Source organism: Biomphalaria glabrata, chromosome 4 (assembly GCF_947242115.1).
Source record: "Biomphalaria glabrata chromosome 4, xgBioGlab47.1, whole genome shotgun sequence".
NCBI lineage: Eukaryota > Metazoa > Mollusca > Gastropoda > Planorbidae > Biomphalaria > Biomphalaria glabrata.
In genome coordinates, this window is record NC_074714.1 from 6,567,501 (window position 1) to 6,586,580 (window position 19,080).

The window sequence follows — 19,080 nt, forward strand, 5'->3', positions numbered from 1 at the left end:
TAACCTGGAACCCCCAAGGAAAGAGGAAGAGGGGACGGCCCAAGAATACATGGCGCCGCGATTTGGAAGCACATGCCAAGCAGATGGGCAAGACATGGGGGCAGTTGGAGAGACTCGCCCAGAACCGAGATGCCTGGAAGAAGCTGGTTGGTGGCCTATGCCCCAGAAGGGACCACATGCAGAGATGAGATGATGATATGTATATTTCAATAAGCTAGACTCCTTCTACATTATTCTTATCTTATCTTATATAATAATACATTATTATAGATTCAAGGAGGGCTATACATAATATCCGAGAGAAGGTTGTCTTTAAATCTTCGTAAATTGCTTATAAAACAGTAGGCCTATGGAGTGCGAGGTGATTATTATTCGAATCAACGAATTGGATAAACTGTTTTTAGAGTAGAATTTATTTTAATTGTACAGTGTTCTTCACTGTCGAAACCTAGATCGTATATAAGGAATAATTTATCTTCCATGTTCATTATCACCACGCACTCAAAGTATAATTTCTTCACATTTTATCAAGGAAATATAAACTATAGTATTGGTTTTTAATAGAAAAGTACAATGTTAAAAAAAAATTCACTCGTGTTTTAAATAGATATAGTTTATCCATTCCGGCATTGGCAAGAACATTATTGTTATTTGAAGTGCTGTCTTGCCATCGTATCTCCATGAAGGAGTGGAGACATTTTTGGTGAAAACGTTCAAGAAGTCTTAGTTGCTATATTATAATACGGTTAGTACACAAATCTCCGATCCATAAGCGCTATACTTTGCACGACGATTGTCAACTTCTCTTGAAAGTGATGCGTCATTGGATCCCGTGCTTCCCTGATGTTTTTTTTTTGTTTTTTTTTTTTGAGCATCTAGATCTCTATAATTTTAAAGATAATTTCATACTTTTCTTTATTTACTTTCTTAAACTGTCGCAATAAAACGTACTTTGTCTCGCCTGCAAACACAAACTAGCAATACATAAATGTCGAGATGTAGATTGTAAACGTATTCGATGACCTTGACATTACCACATTAAGACTGCTATTTAAAAAATAATCATACTAATAGCTTTTGCCCTCTGTTAGAAAATGGCTACACTGTGTTCCCGAGTAGCGTTAGTGGTATGTTTATAATTATAAGAAAACTTTAAAACTAAAGTTTATTTTATTAACTGCATTTTAAATAGCCCTGGATTTACCTTTAATTTATTTTCTATTTATCAACAGAAGCAAATAAAAGCATTCAATGGTTTGGCTCAGTCTTTGCGAGCTTTATCAACCTCGTATCCAAGATGTGCCGAAGTAAGTTTTAGTAATTTAGTTTAGTTTACAATTATTCGTATCAGTTCTCAGTCTTGCTATATAGTTAATATAGGGTCTAGAATCTATATAAAGTCTAGACTCTAGATCTATCTAGATCTGAGTCGTTTTAGTTCGTCTGTTAGGTTTAAAATTTAACGGTAGTTTAACCTAAACCAAGGACCAAGTATCGTGCAGTGTACAGTTACTGTTAAACTGTTAATGAGTTAAGTACTGTACTGTGTAGCAGAAGCAGTGTACAGTATAGTATAAGTATTGTGTAGCGACCATTCAGACACATAGACAGCCAACACTAGTCAACAGTGACAACAGGCTACACTGGTCGCTACACAGTACACTGCCTGCTACTCAGTCACACTGTAGCCTATAATATTATAGAATAGATTTGATTCTAAGTCAGTAATTGATGCTATCTATTCTTAATTTAGATGATAGTTATAAATCATGTAGAGCTGTCACTTTATTTTATGATATTGATAATTAAAATGTTTTTACATTTAATTTTTTGACTAGCTTTCTAAAGGATTTTATGCTTCTTAAAATCGGTGTACAACTTTGCTTATATTTGTTCATAATAAGATTATATTTTTGCTTATTTAATCCATTTTATCATGAAAGCAAAATTTTAAAAAGAATAATTATTGCAAGAATTCTTAATACGAATTCCGAACACACTAGATCTATTTGTTCTCAGAAAATATAGAGCGTATTTCATGTTTTCTGAGATTTGCATATTTTGACTTTTTTTTTTTGTTGTTTGATTGCCAAAACTTGAAACATAGGCCTTTCACAAGGTAATTTAATTCAGTGCAGTTTGAAACATAGGCCTTTCACAAGGGAATTTAATTCAATGCTGTTTGAGACATAGGCCTTTCACAAGGGAATTTAATTCAATGCTGTTTGAGACAAAGGCCTTTCACAAGGGAATTTAATTCAATGCAGTTTGAAACATGGGCTTTTTTTGTGATGGTACGCACTGGTATGGCGTACCGGCACCTTTTTGAAAAAAAATAATTTTTTTCTTGTATTTTAACGTGTGTTATTAATTTTTAGTAGTTTAAAGTTAGGCAATCAACTACTGAGTACCGGCACCTAATCACTGAGTACCAGCACTTATTTTTTTAATTTTTTTTTTTTACAAAAAAAGCACTGGGCTTTTCAAATGTTGTTTGAAACAAAGTCTTTCAAAAGATTATTTCATTCACTGCAGTTTGCTTTGTTAATTTCTTGGGGCTTATCTTAGTTAATTGGTTAGTTAATTTATAGTTATGTCTTCCAAAGTTTCTTTTGCTAAACTCTTGGGACTAATCTTGGTTAATTGGTTAGTTAAGTATAGTTATACCCTCCAAATTTGAATAGATTTGAAATTCTTACACAAAACTTCAAATTTTGTTTGTTGTTTACTTTGCAGCAGAAAAAAGGGATGGTAATTATAGTTGAGAAAAGTTTAGTTGATTGTTGATTTATTTTTACTTGATTTTGCAGAGTAATGATTCTCCAACTGATTTTGAGAGACAATTTTTAAAAATATAAAAGACAACTCACAGTTTTTGTGCAAGCACCATATAAATCCTTCCTTTTTTATATATATTATTTTTTGCCGCAACAAAGTTGGTTGGGAATTACAGAAAGTTTTTAAATTGTGAAATTTGGTGATCTTTGATTAAATGAATTTTTATTGACATTTTGAAAAAAAATTTATCTTATATGAATAATTATGTAAAAAAAAACAAGTTACTCATTTTAGATTTCTTACGCTAAATATTAAGTTCAATAGTAAATGTGTTTGCCAAAGTTAGTGAAATGGCTGAACTGATTTTGACTTATAATTGATCATTATCATTATCTTTCCTTTGCGTTCCTCATAGAACATAGGGCCTCAGTAAAAACATGCCACTCTCCACGGTCTCTTGCTAGTGTTTTAATGGCTTCCCAGCTCTTATAATTGAATGATAAAATTATTTCCCAAACAGTGTAGCATGTTTATAATGGTTGCGAAGATAATACTGTACATTGTTTTTTTGTTGTTGTTTTTTTTAATTTTTTATTTTGTTAAAATATTCTCAGCGTATTTCAAATATTTTATAAGATAAAAAATGAGTTTTTCACTCACTTCTTGTTGGATTTTTTTCAGTCATATAATATGCGGTCATATTGACTAATAGACCATAAAAAAATTATATTTAAAATGACTTATATTAAATTTCTTTGCCAGAGATACAGTTCAAATACATAGCCATAAAATATTAGTTTTTCTCTAGTTTCCACTAAATCAATTTAAAATCAAGGCTCCATAAATCATAAACATATATTACAAAATTTCAGCTTAAAAAAAATGCACACAAATCTGGTAGAATAACAGAAATTTTCATTCCATGCAAAAAATTAATCAGGCAAACTTTTTTTTTTAAGCTTATCAAGAGAAATTGCTTTTAGTTTATTAAGCTTGGTTATTATAGTTTTAACTTTGCAACCAATTTTACCTATAACAATACTCTTTTTAACTTAACATATAGCTGCTAAAAATGATGTGATTGAAAGAAACAATGTATTATGGTAATTTTAGAGCTATATGATGGAGAAAAAAAAATAAACATGATAACTGAACACATTGTTGAATAAGACTCTATTTAGATAATACAGGACAAACATCATTAATGTTTATGCCATGTCCTATGAGTAAGATATTTTTAATAAACTACTCTATTTTGTCAATAGACCCTAACTTGTGCATCTGAAAAAAATTAAACTGCAAATTATTGTTTCCATAAAATTTCTAATACTTTTTTGTTTAATTGAAATTGTTTCTCAGTTGACAGTAAGAGATGCATTGAATGCGGCCATAGACGAAGAAATAGAAAGAGATGACAAAGTATTTTTACTCGGTGAGGAAGTAGCCCAGTACGATGGAGCATACAAGGTGAGGACAGATAGTTGCTCAGTAAATAGTTTTTAATAGTTATTAGTGTGTATTGCATTTCATACAGGCACTAGAATTTTTATTTCTTAATCCTAAGGAGATAGTACAAGGAAAACTCTTGAATCTTAACCTCCACTGCTTCTGGCTAAATCCCCAAAATTTGGAAACGCTTTGTGAGTCAACCCTGAAGAAATATCTGGAGTCAGCGACCCTTAGATAGCTTGTAGTACACAGATCCTGGCAGAGCCTGTGACACTTCTGATCCCAAACTGTATCAGCTATTAGCTGTTCTTTTGTATCCAACAGGAGAGGAGGGAACTGTTGGGTGGGTGACAAAGTTCTGACCATAGCCAATGCCCAGACTCTCATCTTGTCCATCTACAAAATGAGTTATTGTTGCCTTATGATGATAAGTTATTGTTATCTTATGATTTGACCACTGAATGAAAACTACAATAATTCATCTTAAATGGGAAAAATAGGATTTACTAATATGCGTAACAAGCAGGCGTTATGTTTATTGTAGCTCAATACAATGACCTGTAACCCCAGCCTTAAGAAAAAAAATCTCTTAACATTTGATGCTTAGACTAGTAATAATTCCTATTATTTATTATAGTAGCCATTTTATGAATCTAACCTAAGTGCTTATATATACCATTATTATAAAATATATTCTGTATGGCCTAATTCATATCACTAAATCAATTTTGTCTGTTATTAGGTGTCTAAAGGACTGTGGAAAAAATATGGCGACAAAAGAATCTGGGATACACCTATTACTGAGGTAAATTTATACAAATATGGGAATGGAAGAAATAAATTTCCTCTTTCAGACCATGCAGTCTATAGGACAGATGATGTAAAGTTCTTCTGTTTCTGTGGCCCACAGTTAACGAGAGCTGGGTGGACTCAGAGGCGCTTTAAATATCCTGAAATAAAAAATCTTAGTCTTCACCAGGACCCTTCGGTTCAGAAGCCAAGCTCTTTACCACTCAGCCACTGTGCCTCAAAGAAATAAAGGATTCACCAATTCCTATGTTAAATAAAATAAAAAATATTGTTTATTGATGTAATTTATAAAGAAAATGAGTATTACAGTTTTTGGGTAGACAAATGCATAAAAAAAATAGTGAAAATAATCTTTGTAATTAAAATTTAAGTAACTATTAATTTTAGTTTTGAAAGAAAACTTATATTTATATGTTAAATGGTAAGATTCAACCCTGAAGGAACATCCGAAACATGTAAAACATTTTACAAATATTTTTTACTGGTGTAGTTGGTAGATACATGTTGTTTAGCAATAAGTATAGTAAAAAATACATAGCAAGGTGAAGTAGAAAAGTTTTTGGTTTCAACTTATGTTTTTTAGATCTCTGTATGGTTGAAAAGAAGCTAGGTCTAACAAAAAATCTATTTTTTTTTATCTTTATGTGAACAGATGGGCTTTGCTGGAATAGCAGTAGGAGCAGCTATGGTAAGTGTGAAATAATGATGAGAAAATATATGTTTAAAAAGTCAATTTAGAAAAACACACTGCTATAGTAATGGTACAAAAATATTTGTGTAAAACAATTTACATTAAAGAGCAGCAGTTTGTACTTTATTTATTAATGTATTAAAACTATACTATTTTTATACATTTCTTTTATGTAAATGAGTGACAATGTTTATTTGGTGTATTTTTAGGCTGGTCTTCGTCCAATCTGTGAGTTCATGACTTTTAATTTCTCTATGCAAGCTATTGATCAAGTGATAAACTCAGCTGCCAAAACATTCTATATGTCCGCAGGCACTGTAAGATTTCGTTCCTATTTATTAACATATAAATACATTTGTATTTTTTAAAGATGTTATATATATTGATTACCTCAAAAGCCATTTACTTGAAAATAACATTATAAATAAATTTTACCTATTTTTTAAGCTCATAATTTTATTTTGGCTTATTACAAATGATTGTGTTACCTATATAAAAGATAAAGTTAAAATTGTTTTTGTCCATAAAGTGTAGAAGCACCTAACCTCTTTGTTATAAATGCTTTATTCTTGTTTTATTATCCTTCTGTTTGCCAGGTATAATTTAATTTAAGGCTACAAAGTATAACTACTTCATTGGACAAATATTAATTTTAATATAAACTGCACTGACATGTTTCTGATATAAAGTTTATTAAGTTATTAAGACCGAAATGGTTTGGTCCCATTAAGCGGATTCAACTGTATCCCAAACCTACCTATTAAAATGTACTCTGCTTGATTCTGTCGCAGCACATCTCTTCTTACCATACTTCACTTCATTCTCACCTCCATTTTACTTTGTAAAACTGGCTATCAGTCTAATATTTCCCTAATAGATTTAAGATTTAAATTCTCACTGCAATGATGACTAAACCCTTTTTTTATTTTTTTTTTTTTTTTTTTTTTGGTTTAGGTTCCTGTACCTATAGTATTCAGAGGGCCAAATGGTGCCGCAGCTGGTGTAGCAGCTCAGCATTCCCAATGTTTCGGTGCATGGTACAGTCAGGTACCTGGTCTCAAAGTCATTTCTCCGTACTCTTCTGAAGATTGCAAGGGGCTGCTGAAGTCTGCCATCCGTGACCCCAACCCAGGTGAAATGTCTATATATATTGATTAGTGACTAACTGAGGGAGAGGATAGTTTACAAGTTTGTGATTTGTTACTTGGAAAGATTTATTTGTATAATTTTGTTTCATTATCTATTTTTAGTTGTCTTCCTTGAAAATGAGCTAATGTATGGTGTCTCAATGCCTATGTCTGATGAAGCAATGTCTAAAGATTTTCTGATTCCTATAGGCAAATGTAAAATTGAAAAAGCGGGTAAGATTTATACAGAAATTTTTATTTCCTATGTTTATTCACAAATATTTTGCATAGATGTGCCTAGATAGGCACAATTTGGTCAACTCCTCAGTCACACACACACGAGACTGTTGTAATAATCAAATGATTATATGGATATTTTCTAAGTTCTTAACAGAAAGGCATCAACTGTTAATTTTGTAAGTTCAAAATCCTTTAAAGAAAATACAAAATCTGTTACAATTATAACAACAATGATTTGGGGGGGGGGGGGGGGAACAAGAAAGCTATTGCAGAGATGTATAGAATAATTTTGTATTAATATGGGAAAATTAAATTTTGGTTTAAAATCTGCAATGTATTAACAATGAGCTGTTTATAAATTTTGGAAAATGTAAAACAGATATTTGGACTTCTTTCGTAACAAATATCATAGCAATATAAATTTTTAAAAAATCATTTATTCAATATTTCTAAGAAATTGTCTAGCATTTTTTTAAGAACTTAATTTTATTAATGTATTGGTTAACATTCTGCTACTAATTTTCTGGACTGATTTTTTTTTTAAAAGGATGTTTTATTATAATTTACATATTTAAAATTACTTGAATATTACATCAACATACATGTATCAAGAGCATAGATTAAATAGCTTTCACTTACGCTGCCTGTGATGCATAATAAGCATCTTCAACAAGGACATTTTAAACTAGCCAATATGCACAGCATATATGCTCTTCTAACAGAGAAGACCATGCTGGTTTGGACTTGTCAACATACATGTCAGATGGAAGACTTGCTAAAGACATATTATATGCTGAGCTTAGTGAGGGAGACTTACCTGCAAGCATGACATGAGAACCACAGGCATCAATGAAAACATGTGGGAGGAGATAACCCAAGAGACGACAACATGAAGACAGACCGTGCGTGCTGGTACAAATCTTGCTAAGAGCAAAAGAAATAAAGCTGCCTTAGTCAAGAGAAAGAAAAATGAAAGCTGCCCTGTCAGCTAGCCCTAAAACAGATGCATAAACATGCACGAACTGTGGCAGACTCTGCCGCTCCAGAATTGGCTTGATCATTCACACAAGATTCTGCCCCGTCTCAAGACAAAACCAAAACCAGTGACTCATCAGGTGCATCCATTGTTTTCCGAGACAGAAGGAGCCATACACAATATTACATCAGCAGTAATATAGTCAATGAATATGTATTTTATTATTCCTTCTGAAAGTAATGTAATTTGACTTTGACATTTCTGGGATACTCAGTTATAGCATAGTCTTAGAAACTTAAAATTTAATTTTTTTTTTCTATACCTGTAACTTGGAGAATAAATAATGACTCTTAGTTATTGTGTAACATTTTGAAATTACTTCATCAATTGATTTTTAATTTTAGACAAACTATGTAGGTTGCAGCTGGGTCTTCTTAGCCATGTATAACTTAGTCCTCAGGCTTTAAGACAGTGCCTTGTTTTCTTGCAGGTAAACATATCACATTAGTGTCCCATTCAAAGTGTGTTGGTACATGTTTAGATGCTGCCAAAGAGCTGGCAGGGCAAGGCATTGATTGTGAGGTAAAGTAGCCAATTTATTCAATGTTTTATGTCCAGAAATGCAAAAGCCATAGTGTTGCTACTCAATTCAATAGGACTGCTCAGTCATTTCAATTTGACTTGTACAACACCAGGAAAGTACAGGGACTTAAATTATTAATCTTGAAATATTAAATTGTTAGATTTGGTACACTAAGACAGAGGCACATCTTATTCCATACACTAGAACAAATTCATACTAAACCATTTTTTTTTCTCTCCAATAGCAAAGATCTAAATCTGTTTGTTTGTTTTTTTAAACCTCTTTGCAAAGTATTTCATTTTGCATTTACTTTGTGTTGTTACTTAGCAATAGAAGCTGGTGATAATAACAAACAAACATATTTTGTATCCATATAGGTTGTAAATCTCAGAACATTACGGCCACTGGATGAGGAGACAATTATAAAATCTGTGATGAAGACAAACCACTTGGTGACAGTGGAAGGTGGCTGGCCACAGTGTGGTATTGGGGCTGAGGTGGCTGCTCGAGTCATGGAAAGTAAGACCTTTTGACCTTTTTCATTTGTGACATTCGATAAAAATCTTTTAATTTAGTTACTAATTTACATTGAATAAGAATAATATTGTTCTTGCTGTAAGAAAAAAAAATCTATTATTAATATTCCGTTATGTTCATTTCCAGGCTCAGCCTTCAACTACTTGGATGCACCTGTACTCAGAGTGACTGGCGCTGATGTTCCAATGCCATATGCTAAGAGCTTGGAAGATTTAGCATTACCTCAAGTTAAAAATATAGTGACGGCAGTAAAAAAATCACTAAATGTTAAATGACAGGCTTTTCGACAATGAACTATTCACATATGATCTTCATATTATGTATGTTTATGAGATATTATTTAATGCACATTGGACGAGAGGTCAATTAGCTTAGACTACTAATCAACTGCAGCATACTGTGAGACTCGAGGTTCTAAGTGAATGATGTAATCTTTAACTTGTTTTCATCTGATCAAATCTTAATTGCAGTTTAGTGTATCTGCTAATTTACCCCCCCTGGTGCTAGATTCTTTTGCAAAAGACTCAAATTCTGTGAATTAATGAGTTTGTGATGAATAGGTGGATTTTTTTTTTTTTTTAAATTAATTTCCATAATCTCCATGATTTAGACAAATCTGTATTCCTGATATATAGTTTTAGTATGCAATACTAAGCTATAAGCTGACTTGCCTAGATGTAGTTGCTCAATTATATATATACATGAAGAAAAATTCTACCACATGCTGTAATATAATATGTACACACTTTGACGAGAAATCAATTTTACAGGCAAATGTTTGTTGAATGAGATTATTAGGCGTTTACATTGTGTTGACCATGCAATGTGCAAATAATCTAGTTGTGAAATCTTAGTTCTGGCCCGTTTTTCTTTTTTTTAATGTAAAATAAAAGTTTTTCCACAGATATTTTGAGTGACTTTTTTCTATACATGTTGTTACACTGAACGCTTGGGCTCATTATGGAGTGAAAGGAGTATCAGTAATGATATGTGGGTTTGTCTCCATTTGTGTTGCTTACCCCCCCCCCTCCTTTTTTTTCTCACCCTTGTATCAATAAATTAGAATAGATCTTTTTAAGTTCAAGTTCGGTTCTGTCAGATCTATCTTTCGGGATCTATGTTATGAAATTGAGTAATAACAAAATCTTTGTCCATGTAGCAATGTTTTATTATTCAATTTATTAGATAAAACAGTGAGGCCAAACATTATTCAGCCTATGGGTCATTTTAATTTCTGACACTCAATGTTGCAGGCCACATATCAGAAAAGATACAAAACATAATATTGTTAAGACCTCTGCGCGGTGTTGATTCTTGACAATCTGTCTAGTGTAGATCTGACTGTAGGTAACGCTGAATTCAACACTTCAGTAACACCGGCGAAAGGCCGAAACAATCAAATATGTAGTCGACGCTGATATGTTGTTCTAACAATATGTTTAATACTCAAAAGGGAATCGTCCGATGTCAATAATGTCGTACTCAAGTCTACTACTTTACAATAAGCGTCCTCCTCCTAGCGTCGTTTAGAGCGTTCTTACTTTTTAAAGATCTGTCACGTCACTTGTCGCTAATTAAAACTTTACCCTATTCCCGAAACAAATAACTAATTCCTAACTACTTCCTAATCATGTCATAACAACTCCTCCCCCTCCCGCTAAAAAAAATTGCCTGTCAATTTTTTTAATCTACTGTCTTAGTCTTACAATGTGCAAGGGCCAAAATGTAGGGAAACATAAAAGACAACACAACTTGAGTCTTGATTGCGATTTCAACTTCTCTTTCTGTGTCCACAATCAAGTTCCTCTGAACAACTATTTCCCTCAAGTGCAGTGTTTCTCAAACTGTGTGCCGCGGCACACTAGTGTGCCGCCGAAGATTTGCAGGTGTGCCGCGGGAGTTTTCAGGTTTCAGGTTATGGAATTGTCCACTATACATATATTATTATAATGACTCAAATGTAGGCCGCCTTAGCAGACGCACAGCAGTTCTTGAATTGGTAACGATAATAATAAGCGATGTGTTTCATGTAAATTAGTTATGTGTATACTAATCATAACAAATTATCAATAAGCATTATTCGTTGTTATCCATGGAGAAATACGTTAGCAAGAATAAAACTGCGAAAGCGTTAAATGAAAAGCAAGGGACCAAACGAAGGTACAAAGAAGATTACATCGGATATGGTTTCATATCTTCGGGACTTGAAGATTCTCCATTGCCTTTCTGTATGATCTGCAATGCAACTCTGTCGAATGAGGCGCTTGTTCCAAGCAAATTGAAAAGACACTTGTAAACAAAACATCCAGCTGTAAAAGCGCAACCGAAGGAATACTTCGAAAACATCAGGGCTCAACAAAATAAACAAGCTAAGAAACTTACGAACTACCTAAAGCTGCCAAAAAAGGGATTGATTGCAAGTTATAAGGTTGCTCAGTTATTAGCAAAACGCAAGAACGCACAGACAGAGACTGAATCAGTCATTGCACCAGCTTTAGCAATAGTTGTTGAAACTATTCTAGGACCCGATGCCGCCGAAAAAGTTAAAAAAAAATCCTTTGTCAAATGATACTATCTCGCGCAGAATTGAAGACTTATCGTCAGATTTACAAGACCAAATCTGCGAACACTTCGACGTGACTGACGATGAAGTGTCGCTGCTGTGGTCTCGTCAAGTTGATGAATCCGCTGACGTTAGCGGCAAAGCTCAGCTGCTAGCTTTTATTCGGTTCATAAGGGATGAAAAATGTGCCAACGAATTCTTATTTTGCAAAGACTTACCAACTACGACCAAAGGCGAAGATATTTTTAAAGTGGTGAACGAAAACATTTTGCTATTCAAACCACAGTGGAAAAACTGTGTCAGTGTTTGCACCGATGGCTGTCCTTCCATGCGGGTGAATAGAAAGGGATTCGTCACTCTTGTGCGTCAATAAAATCCAAAAGTATTAGTTGTTCACTGCATGATCCACAGAGAAGCTCTTGCCTTCAAATCTTTGCCCGAAAGATTTGATGTCTGCTCTGGATCAAGTGATTGAAGTTATAAACTTCATCAAATCTCGACCGCTTGTATCCCGACTTTTCTCAGAGCTTTGTGAAGCAATGGATTCAGACTACAAATGTCTCCTGTATCACACTAACGTTCGTTGGCTCTCCGGGGAGAAAGTGTTAAAGCGTGTCGTCCAACTCAAGGCTGAGCTGATTTTATTCTTGGAGGCTGAAAAAAAAATACTTTGGATTTTCTATTCATGACGAGATCTGGTGGGTTAAGGTCTTCATTGAATTAAAATCTTCAAGGACCATCGAAACAATCATCACTGCATCCTCAAAACTGAAGTCATTTGGTGAAAAATTACCTTTGTGGCAAAGTAAGATCTCGAAAGGAGTCTTCAACTGCTTTCTTACTTACAATGAATGTGCTTCAAATAAAGAAATAACCCCCGAAATTCTGGACACTTTGAAACACCTGCAGTCAGCATTGCAGGAATCATTTCCAACAGTTGGAAGTAATGACTATGGGATGGGTCAGCTATCCATTTGGAAACAATGAAGCTACAATCTGACAACTGAAGAAGAAGAGCAGTTCATCATTGATTTAAAAAACGATGCAGTTCTAAAGTCAAGTTTTGCCGAGAAAAGCCTGGATGTGTTTTGGATTTCAATCAACAAGTTATATCCTGCTATCAGTTTAAAAGCAATCAAAATAATTCTTCCATTTGCATCTTCATGGTTTTGTGAGTTTGAATTTTTAGCACTGACCGAAATCAAGTCTAAGAAAAGAGAGAGACTTCTTACAATAGACGATGAAATGCGAGTTTGTTTGTCGACTCTGGAGCTTCGATTAGATCGCATTTTTTCTCAAAAACAGGCACACCCTTCACATTAAATGTAATACTTAAAAACAGGTCAAATCTTTTTTTCTTTTTATTATGAAAAAACTGTTGCTCTTCATGGTGTGACGCGAATTTTTTTTAGTTTTTTACTGTGCCGCCAGACAAAAAAGTTTGAGAAACACTGCTCAAGTGTCACTAACTGATACTGTCCACTGTGATGTGCCATAGGTGATCGCAGACATAGTTCGTTTGCGCTGACACTATAGGTGTGTCTATCTATACTTCATCACATTACGTTCCAGAGGTTACACCGCTTTCCCTCACACGTCAGGACAGACAATTTACCTAATATGACAAATTGACATTTATCAATCCTCGTTCTCCCACTATACACCTAACGTTCTTTCGGGCATTTACAAGTGTATTTAATTTTCTCTCTCCACTTACTTGTCCCCACACGACCTAACTCTTTACTGATGTATGATCATGATCAAATACAAAGAATAAATTATAAAACTTACTTTTCCTTGATGTAACTACATCGTCGCCTTATAAATGCCCTTTTTATTCATACCAACATACATACAATTCATACATACTACCCGAACTCAATAACCAACACGAGTTAATCTAATAATAACGCAATAGCATTTATATTATAACATAAATATCCTATTCAAAAATACCTTAACACAACCTAATACCCGTCTAGTTATGACTACTAGTTAGGTCAATTAATTAAGAATAAACAATTTAAATAAAATCCAACTTATTTACACACTACGGTCTCATAGTGCTATGTTTCACAGGCTATCTACACGACTCATACATTTGTTCTCTCCAACTGGAGTTAACATCTCTTCTTACACCACTATAGCCCGCTTGTGGCCTTCTACCTCTGTATGACTTGCGATTACCGCTACCATAGTCATCTCTTCTACCATCACTGTCGGACACAGACCTGTGCCTCCTATCCGAACTCGCAATCTTCTGTTTAGACTGTTCTGCCCTACTCCAACAGTCTTTAGCGATGTGCCCATGTTTATGGCAGTTAAAACAAATTCTGTCATTTCTAGGTTTATTTCGCTTCTTGTTGTTATACCTGCTTCTCCAACTTCTAACCTGCTTGTCCGAAGCGGCTTTGACACCTGTTACATTTCCAAGTAAAACATCTCTAGATAACCTTGGCATGGCTACACCTTCGCAATACCCTGTGTATAATGGAGATCGAAGGAACACTTTGCATGCTTCGAATCTCTTAACTGCGCCGTCTGCCAATCTGACCGATTTGGTATAGCCTAAATAATCCTTAGATTTCACTAATCCCCCTCGAACCGCGAGTGTACTGCTAGCTGTGTCCCGGATCACATTTACCTGTTTATTATTTATCATGCCTGGATATAATTTAAATCTATCTTCCCCACAATCAACGTAATTAATTTCTTCATCTGATTCACTATGTCCACTATCACGATCCCTGTCTTGGATGCTCCTTACAAAATTAACCCTATCCGGTGGCCGATTATCCCTCTCTTGTCTACGGTTTTCTCGATTACCTCTCCTATCACTAGTGCCACTATTACCCTGTGCATTTCTATTGCCAGCTCCATTCCCTCTATGTTTCTTACACTGGTATGCCATGTGTCCCTTTTCCTGACAGTTAAAACATGTAACATCCCTAACGTTTCTATCATCCGCTTTAGGTCTATCTATTCTCCTATCATAACTTTCCCTGCCATTGTTTTCATTTTCCCAAGGTCTATCATTTAAGCCTTCATAACTATCCCGACCATTGTTCCCACGTTCCCTGGACCTATCATTTCTCCTACCATAATCCCTATCACTAACATCATTTCTCTTTACATAATTTACCAGGTCAATGACTTTTTTATGGTCGCTAACTGAAAGCGGGTTGTTTGGGTAAGCATTCTTAAAGATCCTAATAATTTCTACCAAGTCTTCAATTACCTTAGGGTTTCTTTCTTTTACAAAAGACTGCAGCTGAGGGTCGCACTTATTGATAAAGTTATCAATCAGAATGAAGTTCTTCAACCCCTCGTAAGTGTTCTCTACATTCTCGAATGCGAGCCATTTAGTGAAGAAGTCTTTCTCTGAGTTGATAGTTGTTTGGGGATCAACTTGGCTGGATGGAGTGTTTTCATAATACTTCTTTCGGAATGTTTCCGCGTTGTGCCCGTATGCGTTTAGCAGTTCCTTCTTTAGCACCTGATAGCTGTTTTGCATGGAGTGGTCGTGGTTTTGGCAAATCGTGAGGGCTTTCCCATGTACGAAGTCCAACAAGATTTCGGACCACTCCTTCTCCTGGACATTAAACTTTGCAAGTTTAATTTCAAAGCGTTTCAGATAGTCGCCGATGTCGTCCTTGTCTTCCGCAAAAGGTTGGATTTTCTTCTTCATCCATGCGGCGCTACTATGGCTTTCTATGTTGGCACTATTGTTGCTGTTTCCTTCGGTGGGCACACTTACACCAGCCTCTATCCTCATCTGTTTAACTTGAATTCTCACTTTTCTGTCCGCCTCTTCTTTTTCCTCCCTCTCGATGCGTTCCGCCTCTCTAACCTTTTCCCTTTCCAATTTTTCTGCCTCTCTAACCTTTTCCCGCTCTATGCGATCTGCTTCTTCTTTTTCTTTTTCTCTGCCTCTAGCTTTCTCTCTCTCCAAGCGTTCCGCTTCTCTAATTCTTTCCTTCTCCAAGCGCTCTGCTTCTGCCGCCACCATCTGCTGTACATAAGCAGTTAGTTCTTTGCCGCGCAGTTCTAGTTCTGTCTTAGCTTCATGAATTAGCTTTTTCCTAAATTCTTCCAGGTCGTAACCTGAAGTAGCTGCCATATTACCTTTGTTACTTTACCTCGCTTTTTTATTTAAATTATCTTACACACAGGCCTAATAGCGTCTATTACCTATGTTCTATAAATCAAATTACCTTTTGAGCGTAACCTCGCTCCGCGGCTACCTAATACCTCTTGATTCAAATAAATTAAATTCGTCACTCTACCCTTGGCGTCTACACTGCCAACTCCGACTTATAATAACTTCTGTACTTTCCAAGATACACTTAGTATCCTTGGTACCAGTGTGTAGGCTACCCTTTGACCCGACTGAATACGCTGTGCGACACACGCACACTCAACCGACTACGTGTTACTCACACGAGTCGCCGGTAAATAGACCAACCTGTCTATTTACAACTACTAAAATTACAAATGGGCAATCAGGCTTCACCTCGATTGTTCCCCAGATCTAGTCTAGATTACGCTAGATCTTAGTTACTTCTTACCTGCTTTCCCAGCCAGGAGTGTATATAACTTACTCATCCAAATAAACTATGAAATTAAACCTAAATACGTTAAACACCAAACTATAGATCTAGTTCTAATGAATGAGACTTTCGTCTGACAGTAAGACTTAAGACAGGAGTATTGCAAACAATTAATACATGACGTTACTAAAAATGATTAACTAAATGATTCACATTCACACACAGGACGAATTAACAGCTAAACGTATATCTGGACCTCTTGCTAGATTACACCTAATTTTAAGGATATCCCCAATCCACCACGATTTAACCTGGTAGTGATAATCTAGCGAGTGGTCACTTCCCTACAGACTCTAATTATTCTAAGGAGAAAGTAGTTAAATAACACTTGACTTATCTGTCTAAGAAGCGGCGATGCGATAACTCCACAGTCAGTCTCGGGTCCACTCTTCCTAATGTCTGTCCCGGCGGCAAGGCTCACGGCGATGTCTTCCCTAGCGGTGAGATAAAGACAGCGAACGTTTCGGCTCTCCAAGGTCCTTCGGTAATGGTCTGCAACGGCTCCGGTTCTTCGGTGGTACGGCGTCTGGTTCTGGTTCACGGTGATCTGTCGTCTGGCTCCGGTTCGTCGGTGCCGTAGAGTCTGGTTCCGGTTGCTGGTTCTAAGGCAGGTACGGTGGTTCCAGGTGGTCGTCTGTCCAAAGTGAAACTGGAACGGTCCAACAGTTGACCCAGCGACAAAGTCAAAGTCCAGTGCTAAAATACCGGCTATCTGGCTATCTAACGTGTAGCACAGATTCAGCCGAGACGTAGATCAGATTAGCACTATTGTACTTAAGTGCCGCAGGCAGTAAGATGGTTCCTACGTCAAAAGTTCTTTGGCGGGCGTGACCTCAACGGTCGATCTTGGCCTTGCAGAGGTGACCTTCACGTTCGTTCTCAAGATGCCGGGCAGGCGATATCTCTTCAGTACGGCTTCGACAGGACGTTTTTCTTCCCTTCAGCAACTGTAGCCCTCTCAATACCGAACTACAGGCTTCAATACGCTGCCCCAACGTATGGGCGTTTACAAATTACAAATGTAGATCTAGATCTATATTTCGTTACCTCCTAGGTCTACGAGTCCAGGATCTCACTGGCTTTCCTTCGCCGACGTGGCTGTATAATCAGGGTCTAGCTGCAGACTAGGCCGATGACGTAACTTCTGCCTCCTCCTAACAGAGGGCTTCTATCCTTCTGGATGTTGATGCCAGTGAGCTCCGAGTCAGGGGTCGCCACGTTGTTAAGACCTCTGCGCGGTGTTGATTCTTGACAATCTGTCTAGTGTAGATCTGACTGTAGGTAACGCTGAATTCAACACTTCAGTAACACCGGCGAAAGGCCGAAACAATCAAATATGTAGTCGACGCTGATATGTTGTTCTAACAATATGTTTAATACTCAAAAGGGAATCGTCCGATGTCAATAATGTCGTACTCAAGTCTACTACTTTACAATAAGCGTCCTCCTCCTAGCGTCGTTTAGAGCGTTCTTACTTTTTAAAGATCTGTCACGTCACTTGTCGCTAATTAAAACTTTACCCTATTCCCGAAACAAATAACTAATTCCTAACTACTTCCTAATCATGTCATAACAATATAAAGTACTTTTATTAGAAACCTGTGGCTATAATACACTAATTCATGGGATATAGGAAGTTATCCAAAACCAACTTATGAAAATCTCACTGCATAGATGTGGCACCATGTCAAAGCACTAAATATCTAGATGTTCGTCTGCGATTTCTCCCCTTTCCACCTGTGTATAAAACAGCTTATACATGTAAAATCAACTTGTTTTTCTTGTACTTTGTTATTGTGTTTATGTAGATGTGATGTGATGTCACTTTAAAAAAGCCTAATCTCATAACCATGTGGTGTCATTAAGTTAAAGTAATTGCTTTCATTTCTCTGTCATAAAAATTTCTGTTTCATGTCATGTATCCAAAAAAGGTTTTAAAACCTTTCCTCTACTTAACCATAGCACTCCACTGTACTCTTATTTTGGACAAAAAGTTCTTAGAAATTTTGTGGTTCAACGCTTGAAATGTTATAAAATGTACACATCATCACATGGTCCTGATTCAAGGCCTCACTACAGAGGTTGGACTTGACACTTTTTCTAAAATCTCTTGGTGCCAATTCACTATGACATCCAGCCATTCTTCTGGTGGTATCAGTAGTCACACCAACCATGATGTCTGAAATCTCCATAAACAGGTCTTTGCCAGTGGTGGTCCCAATGCATGCTCCTCATAGCAGCTATCTCTTCTGTGATTTTAAAATTGCTTTTCGTACTGCAAATTAGTACCAAGAGTTGAGCGTTATCAGATATGGCGGTGGCAATAGATATATTTCAAACTCTGATGCTCTGTCTCTTAGTTTTAAATTTAGATTTTTTAATTGTCGTGGGGAAAAGGGTGGTGGCTTCAGCTGCATATTTCTTTTCATGGCACTTTTCTTCCATCAGTGATAATAGTCCCCTTTTTTGCGCATTGGTCTTCAAAAAAGGGCTTCATTTCACTGCTTAAGATGTAAGCAACTCTGTAGCATGCCCTTACCATCAACACATTTCTTTGTCCCTTCTTGGTAAATATTCTTGTCAGTCCTCTAATCTTAGAGATGTTATCTTCATGGCTCAAACTATGAATGCTGTCATATGTCGTTATGTTCTATAGAAACAGTCGCAAAGCAGACATATTGGCTTATTTTCATGCTCCACAAAAAGGTAAAGATCT

General features: G+C 35.8%; 2 protein-coding genes across 2 annotated transcripts; one reads left to right on the forward strand and one right to left on the reverse strand.

Annotated features, from left to right (window-relative positions):
• Nucleotides 1-973: 973 nt before the first annotated feature.
• On the forward strand, nucleotides 974-10,096 carry LOC106064804 (pyruvate dehydrogenase E1 component subunit beta, mitochondrial-like). Its single transcript, XM_056025365.1, has 11 exons — nucleotides 974-1,127; nucleotides 1,233-1,307; nucleotides 4,138-4,245; nucleotides 4,970-5,032; nucleotides 5,690-5,725; nucleotides 5,938-6,045; nucleotides 6,683-6,860; nucleotides 6,979-7,089; nucleotides 8,562-8,653; nucleotides 9,032-9,173; nucleotides 9,318-10,096. The coding sequence occupies exons 1-11, from the start codon at nucleotides 1,095-1,097 to the stop codon at nucleotides 9,464-9,466; spliced, it is 1,095 nt and encodes a 364-aa protein (XP_055881340.1). The 5' UTR covers nucleotides 974-1,094; the 3' UTR covers nucleotides 9,467-10,096.
• A 515-nt stretch (nucleotides 10,097-10,611) lies between these two features.
• On the reverse strand, nucleotides 10,612-17,933 carry LOC129925648 (myb-like protein X). The gene is made up of 2 exons (XM_056025364.1): nucleotides 17,594-17,933; nucleotides 10,612-16,740 (listed from the first exon to the last, which is right to left on the reverse strand). Exon 2 carries the CDS (start codon nucleotides 15,872-15,874, stop codon nucleotides 13,835-13,837), a length of 2,040 nt encoding a protein of 679 aa, XP_055881339.1. The 5' UTR covers nucleotides 15,875-16,740; nucleotides 17,594-17,933; the 3' UTR covers nucleotides 10,612-13,834.
• Between the last annotated feature and the right edge of the window lie 1,147 nt (nucleotides 17,934-19,080).